Source organism: Heteronotia binoei, chromosome 5, assembly GCF_032191835.1.
Source record: "Heteronotia binoei isolate CCM8104 ecotype False Entrance Well chromosome 5, APGP_CSIRO_Hbin_v1, whole genome shotgun sequence".
Taxonomy (NCBI): domain Eukaryota; kingdom Metazoa; phylum Chordata; class Lepidosauria; order Squamata; family Gekkonidae; genus Heteronotia; species Heteronotia binoei.
In genome coordinates this window covers 72962263-72981279 of record NC_083227.1, presented here as the reverse complement: position 1 = coordinate 72981279, position 19017 = coordinate 72962263, and the positions used below count along the sequence as shown (strand labels likewise).

Genomic DNA, 19017 nt, shown 5'->3' with positions numbered 1-19017 from the left:
TTTACAGCAGCAGTCACACCATCCCAAAGTGGAGCCTTGCAATCAAGCCTCCGGAGGTGCAAAGGCACATGGTCCTTTGCAGGTGGGGCTTCTCTCCTCCCCCCCCCCCAGCCAGCTGACTGGGCGCGGGAAGCAGCTTGCGAAAAGGAAGAACGACTGCTGCAACGGGGCTGGGTGGGAAGGGAAGGGAGGAGGAGAAGCATCGGGCATTGGAGTCCGTCAAGACCCGCCTGCGTTCGGCAGCCACCTCCACCCGCTCGCTGGCGAGCCAGCCTCCCTTCTCAAGATTCCCTTGCCAGGCTCAGCACCTCCTCCCCGGACGACGCAAATGCTCCTTGGCGCCATTCCCCCCTCCTCCCCCCGCTTCCAGAGTTATGGAAAGCGGGAAAAGAGGCTGAAAATACAGTATTCTCCCGCCAGGGCGGGAGGCTTGGGAAGCCTATGGCACTTCCCAGTACCTTTCCTGGCACCTACAAAATGTTTTTAGAAAGCAGATAGGACCAGGTGGGGTCTTTGCCCATCAAGGATTCAGATTGGCTTTTAGAGAGTTGATTGGTTCTGCAGATTTTTTTTTTTAAATGCTTTGGTAGCAGCTGCCACCATAGCACAAGAATCTTCACTGTGTGACTGAAGGCAAGTTGTGTGAACTCAAGAAAATATTTTGAAACAATTGGTTCATGGTGTCCCATTAAACAGAACTTCTGCCTGAAATGTCAACAAGTTATTATAAGAATTATGCATAACCTCAGTCCCTGACAATTTGTGCTTGGTTTCTCCTCCTGTGGCAGCCATTTTGTGGTTGCTCCCACCACCCTATGTCATAGTTCCAAAAGTGTCCACAAGCTCAGAAACATTGAAGATCCTTGATATACTACTGTAGGCTTTCAAAGCAGTTCACATAATCAGTTTGTAATCTTTTCAACAACCCTGTAAGGTAGTTCAGTGTTACTATTTTCTAATGCAGCAGAGTGGTGGTGAGAGAAGCAAAATTATTTTTTGCTTCATAGTTCAGCCTCCCAGCCACTAATTATGCATTTTGCCTTGTTGAGCAAAGTACACAAACTCAAACTATTGAAAATGAAGGTGATTTCTCAAAACTCATGACCTACAGAGTAATTGGATCAATTTGACTTTCTAAGAAGGAAGCTTTTATGTGTGTTTCTAAAATGTTCTTAGTTGCCTCAAACATTGACAACATGATGATCAAAATCCAAAATAACCAGCTAACAAATAAATATAATTCAGCAGAGTAGTTGTGTTCTTTAATAAATAATATAGGCAGATGAAGATTTATTATTCTCTATCCTCACATTGCTCTTTGGACATTCTAGAGACACTGATAAAACTGACTGCAGCTCCTCTGAAAAATAGTTGTGTTCCATGGTGTTAAAACTCTAGGTCTCTTGTGCAGCAGGAGCACTGAAGTTCAGAATAAATTGTACAAATCCAGCAACTCTTTATTTTGTATATCACATAACTTTTATTATGGTGTTTTGCCATTGTGGTTTTCACTGTAGCCAGTCCCAATATCTCTGAGAGGAAGAAAAGGTTTCAGAGGGTGTTATTTTCAATTTTTTTCTTTAGAATTTAGTCTCTCTTCTAAATAATGGCACATATTTGTTACCATCCTTTGCATGGAACCAGAGGCCAGGCGTAACTCCAATACAAGGTGGCCACAGAAAGAAAATAACTTTTTCTTTATGAAATATACCTCTCCTCAGTCAGAAAATACTAATCTCTAAAATATTATTTGAAAGGAGCAGGGCATGGGATAAGTGAATAAGTCTTTGAGGGGATTATGGTTGAGGAGATAATTTGGATTACTGGAGATTCTGTCTACTGTAACAAGTCATGTTATGTATGTGTTAGAAATAAATATATTTTATAATATTAATACTCAGGATTCCAAAGATGACAGAGGATGTGGCCAGGAATGCACTTCTCAGCTTTGTCAATTCTAAATGCTGCTATGGCAACAGAGCTGCAGGCGAGCTGGTCATTCAGGAGCTGAAACAGCAAACATTACACCGAGTGAGTATCCCCAGAGAAGCTTCCAAGAGGTGCAAACTGGAGAAGGTTAGATATGAGGTCAATAGACTTAGACAGGTCATTGAGCAAAGCTCTAAAACCCTCCTGATTGATTTCAGTGGGACTTAAAACAAGAGGTCCCAGGGCCCAAGTGTTCCTGGAAAACACTCTCTCTTCCCTGAAAGTACTTTTTCCTTGACTTTTAATCATGTGTACAGCCAGTTGTGGTCAATACTAAAGAAGGACATTCACACTTCAGTTGCTCAAAGGTACCTGACTTCCTTATTACTTTACATCCTTCAAGACTAAGTCCTATTAATAAAATAATAATTAAAAAACATTCTAGTGCTTATTCCCAGTTAGCAGTGACACAAACAGAGCATCCAAACCTTCCTCTGGCTCACATTCAAGAAGAATGCTTACACAGTTCTCCATGTTCCAAATCATCAAAAGGATTCCAAAAATAGACAATAATAGTCAAGAATGACACTAATAATAGCAAGCTTATAAATTGTCTACCTTGTTGATCATTCTCAAGAAAAGAGCCATTTGTGCAGCACACAGCATTATGTATATTTGGCATTTATTCATATAATTTGTGAAATGCAAGCACCAAGATACAAGGAATAATGACTAGCCTAACTAATGGCTGCTGATCCACTCAAGTGGTTAATTGGGTGAGTAGGGCAACAAATATCAGTTAAAGACCATTTGTTAAATTGTCCAGCTTTGACTACATGAGTAAGGGAGGTAAAAGAGATGATGTTTATTCAACATGTGCTTTTTAATGAATGAGCCTTTTAATTTTATGTTTATCCGAGTGAGAGTTTTTAAAATGATGTTCTGGAATTATATAATTCAAGATAATGGCTTAGGTCAGATGAAATGTCAGATATAATATGATTCATTTTAACTGTTTAATTGTAACAAGGCCAAAGTTTAACTCCCAAATGAATACTGAATCCTAGTTTTCCTTTGATAGCAAATTCTTCATTCTTTCTTCCTGCCTCTTCAAAAAAGACATGACTGCTATCTCAGCATCAGGCTAATGAAAAAGCTTTGCTATGCATCAATAATGTTCTTTTGGGGCCATTAATACAAGACCACGGATCCATGTGCTCTTTTCCTTTCCTGGCAGCAAAATAAGTCTGGGGGATAATCCATTTCTCAGGCTCCCCCACACAGCTGCTTGAGGCAGTGAGATGGCTTCAGGTGTTAACCAAACTAAGCTGTCTTTGGTGCTACTTAGTTAAATTACATGTAAGGAAAGAACATAGGGTTGCCAAGTCCAATTCAAGAAATATCTGGGGACTTTGGGAGTGGAGCCAGGAGACTTTGGGGGCGGAGCCAGGAACAAGGGTGTGACAAGCATAATTGAACTCGAAGGGAGTTCTGGCCATCATATTTAAAGGGACTGCACACCTTTTTAAATGTCTTTCTTCCATAGGAAATAATGAAGGATAGGGGCACCTTCTTTTGGGGCTCATAGAATTGGACCCCATGGTCCAATCGTTTTGAAACTTGGCAGATACTTTGGAGAGAGTCACTAGATACTATACTGAACATTTGGTGCCTCTACCTCAAAAAACAGCACCCGCAGAGCCCTCAAAACCTTCAGATCAATTCCCCATTGTACCCTATGAGAATCGATCTCCACATAGAGAATAATGAAGTACTCAGCAGACTCCCCCCCCCCCGCCATTTCTGGCAACACTGAAGGGAGATCGGCCTCTCTACTCATGAGTTGCTGCCAACTTTTTCAAAGTAACACAGACACCCCATCCCAAGAGGAAGCCTTTCAATCAGCGACTGAAGCCTCCGGAGGTAGAAATGCACATGGTCCTCTGGGGGCGGAGCTCCCCCCCTCCGCCAGCCAGACTCCCCGAGGAGACGCCTGTAGCAGCTGGAGAGGATGCAAGGACTACGAGTCCCAGCATGCACCTCATGAAGGGAGGCCGCGCCGTTCCCCCCACCCCTCCCGCTTCCACGTTCTTGGAGATCGGGGGGAAAGGCTCCTAATCCAGGGGTCCCCCGGCAGGGCGGGGGGTTGGGAACCCTAAAAGAGCACACCAGCATTCTTGGATTTTTAAGATGGAGGGGCTAGCAGCTGAGCATGCCACTGCTACCAAGAAGATAAAAAGTGAAAGAGGTTTTGGTTTTGACCAGCTTTTGTCACGTGTCTCTATAGTCAGGGATGATGTAATGTTTGTTTGTTTGTGTATTAGATTTATTCAGTCACTGCTCACCCAAAGGATCTCATGACAACTTACAACATTAAAACAGTATAAAGAAAAAGAGCATTAAAGCAGATAACAAATATATAATATTAACATTAAAATATTTAAATATGTGGCTAGCATCATACCACTAATAAAACCACTCAAACATGTGGATTATACTCCAAAGGCCAAACAAAACAATTTGGCTTTGCATGCCCTGCAAAAGCTAAACAAGCCTGGCAGGGCCCAGGTGTAATTCAAGAATGCTTTCCAGAGGGTAAGGGTCACAACTGGGAAGCCCCTTCCCCTAGTGACAGCTAAATGAGCCGTCCTGGGTTTGGACACTTGCAAGAGGCCCCAAGAGGCTGACTGAAGAAAGCATGGGTTGGGGGTGTTATGGGAGAGACAGACCCGTAAGTATGAGGGCTTTAAAGGTTAAGGCTGACATGTGCCCCCTGGCACTCCAGCAACTGGTAAGAAAAAGGATTTTTTAAAATTGCCATATGTGAAGGTATGATGTTATTTCTGGAAAACCCAGAAGTGATATCATGCCTCTCTAAGAATTGCCAGGAATTCTGTGGTCTTACCATATCATTTCTAGCAATTCCTATAGAGGTTAGGTATGATGTCACTTTCAGGTTTTCCTGGAAGTGATGTCACACTGTTGCTGATGGCAGTCCCCCCCCCCCCACCTCACATCCCTATCTGGAGTCCTGCTAGTTGTCAAGGTGAGTCTGCCAGCCCTATTTGTGGTGGCAGGAAACAAGCGAGGATTAAGCTAGGACTCAGCATTTGTATGTAAAGTGAACTATGACTAGTAAAACAGATTTGGGTTTCAGATCCTGTTTTCAAGGAACCTGCCTAATCATAGATAAGGCAGTAGTCCTGTGTTCAGATGATCCACTAACAAATATTAATTAACCTACAAATTTGCATGTGGTCTGTACTGAGCCAATGTATAGATAGGTACTATGTTCCAGTTACTCTAATCATGTAATGGAAAGAGAAATTATGAAAGGCCAGCAGGGGTGGGGGAGAGAAAAAGAAATAAAAAGGCATAAGGAATACTTAGGTGAGGAAACAGTGGATAAGCAGTGGAAATGAAAGATGGGAAGAGGCTGCTTTCCATGTGCTTTCACGAGATGTGAAATAGCTTGATCCTTTCCTTCACCACATCCTTCCTCCCCAAAATGGCCCCCAAGCCCAACCCATTCTAGTTGCTGTGAAGGGTATGAAGCATAAAGGGCCTCATACATTTGACATCTAAAAACTGTCTCTAACAGATTTTTTTCCCTTTACAGTATCGACTGGAGACTTTTAATGAAATCAGAGTAAGCGAATGGACTTTTGAGCCTTGTACTAGTAAGTAACTGAGCCAACCATGAATATGAGTAATTAATTCTAATTGCATAGGGAGGATTTATGAATTATTTCCTTCTTCGTAGAAAGGAGTCAAACAACTGAATCTAAGCAAAAGTTGAATTGTTATGTTGTTGCTCAATTCAGTATGTTGGTATGAAATTAATAGTATGCAGGGGTGGAATTTTGCAGGAGCTCCTTTGCATAGTAGACCACGCACCCCTGATGTAGCCAATCCTCCAAGAGCTTACATAAAAGAGCCTTGTAAGCTCTTGAAGGATTGGCTGCATCAGGGGTGTGTGGCTTAATATGCAAAAGAGCTCCTGCTAGAATTCTACCCCTGATAGTATGAAAACCATTGTGTGCACAGCACATAAGTTTTCTTATATTTGCAAATCTATAATGTTGCACAGAAATTGTCAATGAGGAGCTTGGAATACAATTTTGAAAATTCTACCTTACATTTTATAGACAGTACTTACTGTGGGGGAACATTCTAGTTGGCATATAGTCACATGAGGAGCTGATCTGGCAATGGGATGAAAAGCACTTATTCACAAAGCATTAGCTAACATCTGAGTCACAAACTATAAATTGTTAGATCATTAATATTGAGTATCTAATGCCATAAACAATGCAAAATGATTTTTTTAAAATGAGGGTGGTATATTTGCTTTCATTTTAACATTATCTATGTAGAAAATTCAATACGTTTGACCTCCGCTTTTAGTTGTATTGTATGTGCTAGCAGATTGCCATATCACTTACTGCCATTACAGTTCTCACAGTACTTGAAGCATTATATTAACACACACATTAATGTTCAAAGTAGATATCAAACACAATTCATTAGGACTAGCCACAAGAACACAAAACAGTCCTGGTACCACAGACATTTCCAAATAAACAGGAAACAGAGAAAGTGGAGCAACTCATCCACATTCCTTGCTTGGCTGCAACTAGCATAGCAACCAGAGAGTGTAGAGAAGAACACTAAAGGAGGTACAAGACTGAGAAAGATGAGAGGAGGAGGAGGACTCTCCATGTGCTTCCAGTGTCCTTCAGCTCTCTTAACCAGACTGCCAGGCACTAGAAATAATGAAAGAATGAATGCAATCCATCAATCCATTGTTTTTATCAGGGCTTTTTTTGTAGAAAAAGCCCAGCAGGAACTCATTTGCATATTAGGCCACATCCCCTGATGCCAAGCTAGCTGGAACTGTGTTCCTATGAGTTCCTGCTAAAAAATAAAAGCCCTGGTTTTGATGCACATCCTTAATATTTAACCCAGAACAGCAGCAAACAGGCCCAAAACTGCAGAGATTTTTTTTTTTAAATCACCAACAGAGAGCAACTCTGTCTGAATACTGATGAAGAGTAAGAGGACAGTCTTCTATTTCTTACCAAATTGTTTTCATTCCACTAAAATGGTCAACAGAGCTTTCCCCCCCTATTTTGTATTTATTTTTTCCAAACAATGGCCTACCAAACTCTCAGGTCAGGCTGAAGAAAGTTCTCAGATCCCTGATGGGGAGGGGAACAGACCTTTTTATAAAGTTAACTTTGGCATAATTACAAAACCCCTGAAGAGCAAGCAAAGGGTTGCTTGAGGGATCAGTGTTAGAAAGCTGAAATGTATTAGTTTCCCCAGAAAAGTAATAAACTCCTTCTAAAAGTGATTGGCATGACCTATTGTGCGAAGCAGCTGAAGGTTGCTGGAGAGAGCCTTCTTGCTGAAACATTTTCTTTTACAGTCCTAGGGTAATTTTTCCCACTCTTTGGGAAGACTTTTGTGATGAGTTTTGGTGGATGGAGGCAACTATTATTGCCACTCGAAAAACTAACCTTCCTCCAGGACATCTTGCAGTCTTGCAGTATGTTGAACACCTTTAGTGTCTGTCAAAGTTTTCAGACTAACAGCCCAAGAAAGAATCGACATGTCTATTGATCCAGAAAAGATAGGCCAGGCAACACAAACAGCACAAATAATCCCCAATACATTAACAATATGCCAGAACCAAGTTCAGTGACCAACTAGAGAAATGTAACTCAGTATGGAATCAATATAAAAAAAGAAGGATGTTAAAATACCTAGCTGTTTATTTACCTCGAGTTAGAAAATTTGCCTAAAGATTATTTATGAGTATAATAATCAGATCTCTAAATACAATGAAGGATTATTGACCTAAATGAATAAAGAATAATGAAAGTCATAATCAAGGACCAAGCAGTATGGGATTCCGTGTAAAGGTTAGTTAGCAGTAGTCGCCAGAGACATCAGCAACAGTAGCTCATCCTGAGGGGAAGAGGGAATTTGATGCTACTACAACCACTAATCAGTTTTCTATCTATTTTAGGATGACAGCCTGTGAGAGGACCGACAAGTCCATTTGGGGGGACAATCAGTTAACTGTGGAAAAAGAAACAATTCCTACTGCTATGTGGCCTTTCTAGTTGTGTACTGTTTTTTTTTTGGGGGGGGGGGGAGCTAGTAATGGGCGTTATGAGGCCCCACAAGTTGCTAAACAATGTGGAGCCTTGATGCAAACCCTGATGATTTTAATAGATTTTATTATTGTTAACTCTGGGGTGGAGTATGGTCTTTGTACATCAGCTTGTTAATAGGCTGGGTTTGGTATTATTTCTTCCTATCAGATGCTTTGATAGATGGGCCACAAAATGGTGCACCCCCTCGATTATGGGATATTAAAGTCCAGGCTCCAAAAATGTTTCAGGAAGATGCAAAAAAGTTCCGTGTTCCTCACTCTTCTTTAGTCAAGGTAATTTACTGATTGTTTAGTTTATGTCAACTGCTACTTAAATCTTGAAGAACCCTAGTAACACCAAAGTTTTTGTATATTGGTTTATGTTTACATTGAGTTGACTAGAGAGTGTAAATTTGTTTTATTTGTATGTACAATTAGTGTAGCTGGTGATGCTATTTTTTCCCATTTAGGAGAAAATATATTTACCTGAAGGAGGGGAAATTAATTTTTAACCATGAGCACAAGGAGGGGGGGGGTTATTGTTGCTCCCTCCCCCTTGTGGTGGTTCAAATGCCTCCTGAAATGCTCCTCCTGTGGGATGAGGGACACAGAGAAATGGCTTCAGGGAGGGAATTGGAGATACCTGCAGGACTGGGAAAAATTGTCCTTCTTATCACATATTTGTGGGCCGTCATGTCACAACCAACTTAATGGCAACCCCAGCAAGGGGCTTTCAAGAAGCAAAGGTGGTTTACCATTGTCTTCCTCTGCAGATCTCCCTTGGTGGTTCCCCACACTAGTTCCAATCCTGCTTAGCTTTCAAGATTTTTTGCAGGTTCCAGGATAGATGTCTTGCTTCATGGCCGGGGCAGGCTTTAACCAATCTCTAGTAATATTCTAGAGCAGAGGGACATTTTTCTTGTTCTTCCCATGATGCCACATAGATCCCCTGTATCATACTGGCATTTTTCACATGGTGATCTCTAAGTCACTGTACTGTAGTTATGACTTCCTTTTTAAGGAGCTGTGGGAGTCCACAAGAACTGACTGACTTCTTTTCAATCCAGTTATAATCTTATCTTGTCACTTTCTCAATCTGCTTCACCCACTGTCTTTGTAATTAATTTGGGGAGGGACGGTGGCTCAGTGGTAGAACATCTGCTTGGGAAGCAGAAGGTCCCAGGTTCAATCCCCGGCATCTCCAAAAAAGGGTCCAGGCAAATAGGTGTGAAAAACCTCAGCTTGAGACCCCGGAGAGCCGCTGCCAGTCTGAGAAGACAATACTGACTTTGATGGACCAAAGGTCTGATTCAGTATAAGGCAGCTTCATATGTTCATATGTTCAGTATTTTGCAATTCTTTTGTAAATAACTTTCATGAATATATGCTTTTCTTCCTGTGTGTGTGTTAAGTGCTGCTAAGTTGCTTCTTACTTGGCAACCCTATATATCAGGGGTGGTCAACGGCAGCTCTCCAGATGGTTTTTGCCTACAACTCCCATCAGCCCCAGCCAGCATGGCTGATGGCTGGGGCTGATGGGAGTTGTAGGCAAAAGACATCTGGATAGCTACCGTTGGCCACCCCTGCTATATATTAATGTCATCCAAAATGTCCTGTTATTAATGGCCTTGTTCAGGTCTTGCAAACAAAGGGCCCTGGCTTCCTTGCCTGAGTCAATCCGTCTCATGTTGGGTCTACCTCCTTTCCTGCTGCCTTCAGCTTTTCCTAGCATTATTATCTTTCCCAGGGAGTCTTGTCTTGTCTTCCCAACATGTGACCAAAGTACAGTAGCCTCAATTTAGTCCTATGCACTACAAATTTACCTTAGTAAACATATAATAATATACTTTCTCATTTGCTCATCAAATCATATATATGTGATTAAGGTATTACAATATATTTGTAATTGTGTGATCAAGGTATTGCAATATATTTTTAATTGTGTGATTAGGGTATTACAATATATTATTCAGGGGTGTCAAACATGCAGCCCAGGGGCTGAATCAGGCCCTGGGAGGGCTCCTATCAGACCCCCGAGCAACTGACTTATCTGCTTCCTTCTCCCTCTCTCTTGTTTCCTTCTGCATCACAGCTTGCTTTGCAAGGCTTGCTTAATTGCATGGGAGCTACAGAGCAAATCCTCTGTTTTCTCCATTGGCGGACGCTCTTCTCTGGGGGAGGAATAGGTTTCTTTGGCAGACTCTCTTGATCACACAGCAGAGCTACTGAGCCAAGCCTCTCTTCTTTCTATTGACTGAGGCTGTTCCCACTCCTTGTCCTCTGGGGAAAGAAGGAAAGAGCCAGAGCTTCCTTTGCCCAGTCCCCTGGATCTCATGGGAGAGATACAAAGAAAGCACCTTTAATCCCAATGTGTGCTAATGTTTTAAGCATGTTTTATTTTAAGCTTTTTAAAAATCTTTGTATTTGTCTGTGTCCTTTATAAAGTTTATATCTCTGCTACCTGGCAATACATGTTATGACTCATATGGCCTGGCCCAACAAGGTCTCATTTATGTCAGATCCAGCCCTCATAACAAATGATTTTGACACCCCTGATATTTTAGATGATAATGTGTAGTCACTAAAGATACTTGGTAGGAAGATCTATGTACACCATTTTTATTTCAGGAATGTCACAAATGTCATGGCCATGGCCGATATAAATGCAGTGGGTGTCATGGTGCAGGAAGGGTGAGTAGTATCAGTTATTTATTTTCTATGGGCACTGAATTCATATTAAAGTACAATTTTCAAGATTCAAAACCACTGCAACTTGCCCCTCAATAGCAGACAATGCTTGTTCACCAAGGTGGCAGATCTTTCCGTGGGATGTACCCCCTCCCCAATTATTTATAGACAGGAGTTTCTGATTGCCACTGTGAGGTAATCAAAAGGAAAGGTGGGGAACATGTCCTAATTGGACAGTGCTACAAAGTGGCAGTGAGGTAGGGTTGCCAAGTCTAATTCAAGAAATATCTGGGGACTTTGGGGGTGGAGCCAGGAGACATGGAGTGGAGCCATAAGCAAAGTTGTGACAAGCACAACTGAACTCCAAAGGGAGTTCTGGCCTTCACATTTAAAGGGACCACACACCTTTTAAATGCCTTCCCTACATTAGAAATAATGAAGGATAGGGGCACTTTCTTTTGGGGCTCATAGAATTGGACCCCCTGGTCCAGTCTTTTTGAAAATTGGAGGGTGTTTTGAGGAGAGTCATCAGATGCTATGCTGAAAATTTGGTGCCTCTACCTCAAAACACAGCTCCTCCAGAGCCCCAGATACCCTCAGATCAATTCTCCATTATACCCTATGGGAATCGATCTCCATAGGAAATAATGAAGTGCCCAGCAGACATTCCCCCCCCCCCCCCCGTTTCTGATGACTCTGAAGCAGGGGAGGGCCTGCTCCCACCTGGGGATTGGCATCTCTACTCATGAGTTGCTGAACTTTCAACTTCTTCAAAGTAACACAGAGCAACCAAAGGTCCAAGTTTACCTTTCCTATGCAAACAACCTCTGAAAAGTTTGTGCAACCAATGGAGGGCCTGGGCTGCTTTCACAGCCACTGGGAGCAGCCATCTTGTTCTGCTCCCCTGCCCCCATTCAGCCTTAAAGACACAGACACACCATCCCAAGAGGAAGCCTTTCCAAGTGGAGTCTGAAGTCTCCGGAGGTGGAAAGGCACATGGTGGCTGTGGGGGGGGGGGGTGAGGCTTCCTCCTGCTGGCCAGCTGACTGGGTGCAGGAAGGAGTCTGGGAAAGCGGAACAACCCCTGCTGGGACCTGGGGACTGGCAAGCCTACAGTGAGGCAAGTGCTAACTTGGCCAGCACCATGCAAAAATGTTCCTGCTGACAAGGCATTCACAGCTTACACTTGGGGTTACTAGCCAATCATCAGCGTTGTGCTTGCTTAGAGTCATCCTTTGCACAGTTATCCCATACTAAGCCCATTTGGTTTAGTTCCTTGCTGCTTCCACTGCTACCTCCTGACAGGATCTGCTGTCCCCTCCCCTACAGTGTAATGCAGCGGCAGTGACCAGTATGTACCAATAAACAGCATCAACAGCTGTCACTGCCAGTGAGGAATATGGGTTGAAGTGTTTCTTTCAGCATCCCCCCCAACCTAACTAAATTTGTGTCTGTGGTGTTAACAATAATAGGAAAAGTAAGGCCTTATATAAAACATATGCTGAGTTATGTTGGTTGAGAAGGCATTTTTGGACATTTTGGAAACAGAAGAGTTGAAAAGATTGTTCTGTTTATTTTGTATTCCATTAGTTGAGGTGTGTTACATGCTGTGGAGCCAAACATAGATCTAAATACCAAAAACGGTGCCAAATGTGTTCAGGTACTGGTCGTAAAAGGTAAGATGCTACCCTAGAGTTTTGGGGTTTTTTTGCTATGGGAGTTTTTATGATACTATTTTATTAGTAAATACACAAGATCATTTTTTGCTAGTCACCAATGATAGCAATTTGGCACCCAGAGATTTCCTTTTCAAAATAAATTTGATGAGCTGTTCATACATGTTATTTACATTATATAAGGCACACTCCACAAAGAAAACTGTGTACCATTTGCATATGTACCATTTTCATAGCTTGATATTTGAGCAGGCCTTCCTGGAACCTCTGAGACTGTGCAAAACACAGTTGGAATTTGAGTGCAAAGTGAACTCTGAAAGTGTCTCTAACAGGCCCATAGCTAACCAGGGGGCCACCTGCCCCCCTGATAGTTTTTTTTGGGGGGCCCTCACTCCCAGACTGCCCCTCTCCTTCCTGCATAATTTAAATCATATGGGAGGGACACCCAGGAGCAGCTGCTGCCCCTCCCATGTCATTTAAAGGATCCACAAATCAGCTAATTCGTGGGGTCCAAATCATGAGGGACGGGCGGCAAGAGCAGCCACCGCCTGCATGATTTAAAGGGCCCCCTCCCCTATGGCACCCCATGGCACCCTCCTCCCATGGCCCCTAGCTACGGGGCTGATCTCTAAGCAACACTCTGTAATACTGCTTTACTGCTAGCCTTGAAAAGTTTCAGGGGCTGGTGCTTTCCAGGACTGGTTCCCTTGCAGGGAGAAAGCACTGGAATCGTATAGTGTAATCACTCTCCCCCTAGTGTCTGCTTTGCTATTCAAGTAGGGTTGCCAGGTCCAACTCAGGAAATAGCTGGGGACTTTGGGAGTGAAGTCAGGAAACTTTCAGATTCTCTATAAATAAATGAATAAATTAAAAAAAAAAATACAGCACTGGCATTCCCCTGAATGCAGTCTTTATTTCCTCGTCTTTTTTTTTTGCATTCAAATGGTTCCACAGCAGCTGCACTTCCACTAACATGAAAGTGAACTCTCTCTCTCTCTCTCACACACACACTCACAAAGCAGCCAAAATAAACAGTTTGTATGCCCACACTTTTGTGATCTCCCTGGAGCAATGGTATAGATAGCTTTGCTCATCGGAGTTGCTGAATGTAACAATTTGCTATAGTTCAACCAACTTTCAGAGAGAGAGGTCTAGGGGGTGGAATTTTCCTCTATCCCATACTCAGGTTCTGGTTAACTCTTTACTTTCCCTTTTACTACACAGCTTCTGAATGGAATGCAAAACAAACAGAGGGATTGGGCTCTCTCTCACTCTCTCTTTCTCTCTCTCTCTCTCACACACACATGAGGCTGTTCTTGCTTCCCCCTTCCCCCCAGTTTCAATCTCACTGAGATTTAAAGGCACCTTCCAAGACAGAAGCAGTTCCAAGCTTCTGAACCTGCCTTGTTAGCCAAAATACCCTCAAAACGAGGTTGGGGAATTAGTTAGGTGGACACCCGGCTTAACAGGAATCTTTTTACCAAATGTATACCAGGCTCAACCATCCAGATAGTAAATGCTCAATAAAAGGACTCTAATTTAATAAAAACCAATTGTAATTTATTTAGAATAATAGTTCTTTCATACAAGGTAAAAATACAAAACAATCACACATTCACACAGGTCTAAGGAAATACAGATAGATTGATAGGGGAACACATATGGGTAAACAGACAGGGCGATATTTACCATCGTAGTCTTCCAGGAAGGTTCCAATGGCGACTTAAGAGGACAGGGGAAATGGACCCAAAACTGTGGCCAGAATTGGGGATGGATCTAGACAGCGGAACTGGGATACTGTTAGATGCACACATGAGTGGAGTTGGGTCAGAGGTTAAATAGACTCCCTCAGACCCTTAGGGGCTGGGAGGTCTTGGGGAGGAGCAGGGGGAGGTTCTGTGGTGACCATGAGGGCTGGACATTAGCAGAGCCAATGGTGAGTTCTTTGGTGACATCCAATTGGGTGTCAGCTTTAACCAATGAACTTCACCTTAGTCCTGTGAACCTGGAAATTTCCAAGTTGCAACATGGCCTGAGGCGGCTCCAAGGAGTTAGACTGGGGTAAGAATGGGAATGGCTGGATACTTAAGGTTAAATGGGATTATCTGGGAAGGTGACAATAGGGAATCAAATACTGGCCTAGGTATCCCCGGTGTAGACAAAAGAGCTGACAATGACAGGAGATGTTTTTCTTCTTATCCCATCATCTTCTGGGCAGGAAACATTGTTTAAGGTTCTGCTAAACAATCAGGACTAACAGTTGAGCTATTAATCCATTCATGAGGCAAATGGGTTGCTTGCAGGCAAAGGGTGTCACAGGGTGGGTGATCTTCCCACTAAGAAGGAATGGAGTCCAGCCTGGCAGGGTATGCTTGGATCAGGAAAGCAAGATGGATTCTGATGTTGTTAGCCTTAGGTTCATGGAGGCAGGCTGGAAACATGGTGGCCTGGCTTCTTCCACTGCAGTGGCCAAGACTGGGCACACAAGGAGCAGCTGGAGCATGTCTGTAGTTCTGGCTAACACCCTTCAGAGATGTAGAATGCTGCTGCAAAGCTGAGGCTTATAATGTCCACATAAGCTTTAGAAACTGTAAGCAAAATCCACTTCTTAGAGCAGATGTGTGAGAGTCAAATCTCCAGGCACCCTGGCAACCATACTGGTGATCACAATGTCCATATGTATGAAAAGTAGGGGGCTTTTCCTCACAGCCTGAGATCTAAAGGCACATTGTGGCTGTCGGGGTGGTATTTCCCCCCGCTGGCCAGCTGGCTAGTGGTGGGGAGGAGTCTGCAAAAATGGGGGATCCCCTGCCCAGACCTGAGGATTGGGCAAACCAGAAATTGCAGTGTACTGATTAGCAAACACTAGAAATAAACCACTGCGTTTTTATGTTGCAAATAAATGCTTAAACAATTTCTTTCATAATGATGCAATTATATTATTATCACAAACCAAAATTCATTAAATGTCCATAGAAAAATCAAAAAGTTATTTCACACAACTCTTGTAAGGTAGTACTTTACAGTCCACTGTCTCAGTTCTCCTTTGCTTGAAAGACGTAGACTGTACCACGCTTGTATATGATTCCTCCTATGTGTAGCAGACCGAAGTCTGACAGGTGCGGCGGCTACACAGGTCGTAGATTCAGTTCTGTGTTTCGTTCACCTTCCACTGGCCGCTTTCTTTTAGCTTTGGAACCTGTGCTAAAGGCAATTGCTCACACATTACAATACAATGTTACTTTGCAGCTTGCATGTGTGTAAACATTGTATTGTAATGTAATGTGTGAGCAATTGCCTTTAGCACGGGTTCCAAAGCTAAAAGAAAGTGGCCAGTGGAAGGTGAACGAAACACAGAACTGAACCTAGGAACTGTGTAGCCGCCGCGACTGTCAGACTTCAGTCTGCTACCCATAGCAGGAATCATATACAAGCATGGTACTGTCTACGTCTTTCAAGCAAAGGAGAACTGAGACAGTGGACTGTAAAGTATTACCTTACAAGAGTGATGTGAAATAACTTTTTGATTTTTCTATGGACATTTAATGAATTTTGGTTTGTGATGATAGTAATATAATTGCATCATTATGAAAGAAATTGTTTAAGCATTTATTTGCAACATAAAAATGCAGTGGTTTATTTCTAGTGTTTGCAGACCTGAGTATTGGCAAGCTTTTATCTAGGTGAAACAGAAATTTAAAGACAACACAGGGAAAATGAAAGCTGAAAATACATCATGACTACCTACATTATGGAACCATCAGCCAGAACTGGCTTAGTAGTTTGGGTCTGAAAGTTGGAAAAAATATATTTTCCTTCTCTTCTTCTACATCAGGAGTTCCTAACCTGTTTGAGACTGTGAGCACCATTACAATTTTGACAGTGTTGTGGGCAGCACTCCAAAATGGCCACTGCAGGAGGTGGATCCAGCCATAAAATGGCTGCTGCAGGAAGTGGCCCCAACTTCAAAATGTCAGAATTGTGCATAACTGATAGCAGCTCTTCAACATGGCAGCCAGCACAGCATAGTGGTCAGAATGTAGGATCTGGGAGACTTAAGTTCAAATCTCCAAACTGCCAGCAAGGTTATGCAGTGCCAGGAGGCAACATCTTGGCCTCCATGCCCTGTTGTTGGCCCTCCAGAGGAACTGGTTGATGACTGTGTGAGACAAGATGCTGGACTGGCTGGACCGCTGGTCTGATCCAGCAGGGCTCTTATGTTTTTAAGTTGTTGGGTGACCTTCAGCCAGTCTCATACTAACAAACCTAACCTCCTGTACAGGGTTGTCATGAGGATAAAATGGAGTTGATAATGTTGCAAGCCACTTTGAGCCCCCATTGGGGAGAAAATTGAGCTATAAATGGCATAAATAAATAAATATATGTTTCAGTCAAAGGTCTTGTGAAGTGCTGTTCAAGACGATGCCAATCCTGTGGTTTGCTAGTGAGCTATAGGTCCTTCCTATCACAGGCTTTGTAAAAGGGTGATTACTTCAATAGTTCTAGTTAAATGCATTGAGGGTGTCAGCAATGCTGTCCAATCCTGTTCAGTCAGAAGCAAATCCCACTGGGTTTTTTAGTACACAGTTTTAGTTTTGGACAGGTAAACCGCTTTTTAATATAAAGCTTTACACCATAAACACCAGAAAATGAGTCCAGATCTGCACTGTGATATGATGAAGATGATAAAATAAAATCCCTCAGAAGTAGTTTACAGAGGCAAATAATGGGGGAAGCCCAAGAAGGGAATACCCCCCTCACCAAAGCTTACATTCTGAATAAAACTTTGTTGGTCTTAAAGGTGCTACTGTACTCCTACTTTGTTCTTTTGCTTCAGACCAACACGACTGCCCATCTGGATCTATCTACACACACATTCAGAGGAGGTTTCTTCTGCCTGTTCACCTCATATCTCTGTCAAATTCCTGGTCCCTTCCCTGCAATTGGCTTGCTTTTCTCTCCCAGCCACTATCCCATTTAAGCTAGCAACCTGATAGAAGGGCTGTTCTTTCATCCCTAGCTTAGGATACAAACTTCCAGGTGTGATCTGGGGATCCCCTGGAATTATAGCTCATCTCCAGACTATATAAATCAGTTCCCATGGATAAAGTGGATGCTTCAGAGGATAGGCTGTATGGCATTGTACCCCACTAAGGTCCCTGTCCTGCCTCGGCTCCATCTTGAAATTTCCAGGAGTTTCCCACCCAGGATCTGGTAACACTACCCAATATAACCCACTAGTGGCCAGGTGGGACCTGGGAACCCTATCCCCAACAGTACCTAGGGAGAGAGCAGGCCAGCTTGCACTGGAGAAAGAAAGGTTCTTCTCTTGTCCTGGCAGTGGCAGTAGCCCAGCCAACTTCCACAGTAGAGGGAAGGGCTTTTCTCCCATTCCCAGTAGCAGCAGTGCCTGAGGTGAGAATAACATCACTAGCTTGCCCTTGAGAAAGAAAGTCTTCTCTCTTCCTGGCAGCAGTGGTAGCTCCTGGGGCAAGAGCAAGCCAGCTGGCTTACTAGAGGTTTTTTTTTTCTCCTGTTGCTGACAGTGAAGGGGGGTGGCCATGGTCCAGGACAAAGTGGCCAGTTCATGCAGAGGAGGAAAGGCCTAAGGCAGGTGACAGTTTATCTAATCATTCAGCAAAGCTGCTTTTGCTGTGGCTGCCCCTCAGAGAACTTTTTAAAAAAATTGCACAACAATGGTCTATGCCATGGGGAACCCTGATGATAAATGATCCCATCTACTTTCTGTGTGGGTGTCAGGAAAGGTGCATCCATGGGCATTGTGTTGTGGCAGCTTGCTCTGATGTATGTTTCCACTTTACAGCACAATTGCCAATGAATTGACACAGCTGAATTTCTGGGATTTCCCCCTTAGATGGGGGAATTAAATGATTAGGAAAGTATCCACTCCATCCTGGTGTTATATACACACAGCACATTTTGATATTTTCTTATTGATCTTTTATTTTAGAATTAGCAGTGATATTAGGAATATAAATTTAAAGGCTCTTTGAAATGCATTTCTGTAGAGGCTTGGCTTAGTTGTGAAACTGAAGTACATTCCAATCTAACAGACAACCCTTAATGACCCAACTTAACATAACATTTGGCTTCACCTCTGCAGGCTCAGGACAATTTAGGCCAGGAAGAAGGTATAGAAAAGGGAAAAGTTAGTGCCCCTCTAAAGGGCATATAAGTTGATACAACTTGCTACGCAAAAGGAGTGATTTAAGAACATAAGAGAAGCCATGTTGGATCAGGCCAATGGCCCATCCAGTCCAACACTCTGCGTCACACAGTGGCCAAAAAAACCAGGTGCCATCAGGAGGTCCATCAGTGTGGCCAGGACACTAGAAGTCCTCACACTGTTGCCCCTCCCAAGCACCAAGAAAACAGAGCATCACTTGCCCCAGACAGAGAGTTCCAACAATATGCTGTGGCTAATAGCCATTGATGGACCTCTGCTCCATATGTTGATCCAATCCCCTCTTGAAGGCTATGCCCGTAGATGCCACCAACTCCTGTGGCAGTGAATTTATGCAAGGAGCCTAGTATTTTGGG

The 19017-nt window shown here is 43.0% G+C and overlaps 1 protein-coding gene across 2 annotated transcripts in view; it reads left to right on the top strand.

Moving 5' to 3' along the window:
- The window catches only part of SSUH2 (ssu-2 homolog), a 66079-nt gene that overhangs the window by 26929 nt on the left and 20133 nt on the right, over positions 1–19017 (top strand). For both annotated transcript variants that reach the window (XM_060238277.1, XM_060238276.1), the window contains 5 exons: positions 1902–2031; positions 5549–5609; positions 8262–8386; positions 10721–10783; positions 12371–12456. In XM_060238277.1, coding sequence (XP_060094260.1) covers positions 1902–2031; positions 5549–5609; positions 8262–8386; positions 10721–10783; positions 12371–12456 — 465 coding nt within the window. The remainder of the gene's footprint in view (positions 1–1901; positions 2032–5548; positions 5610–8261; positions 8387–10720; positions 10784–12370; positions 12457–19017) is intronic.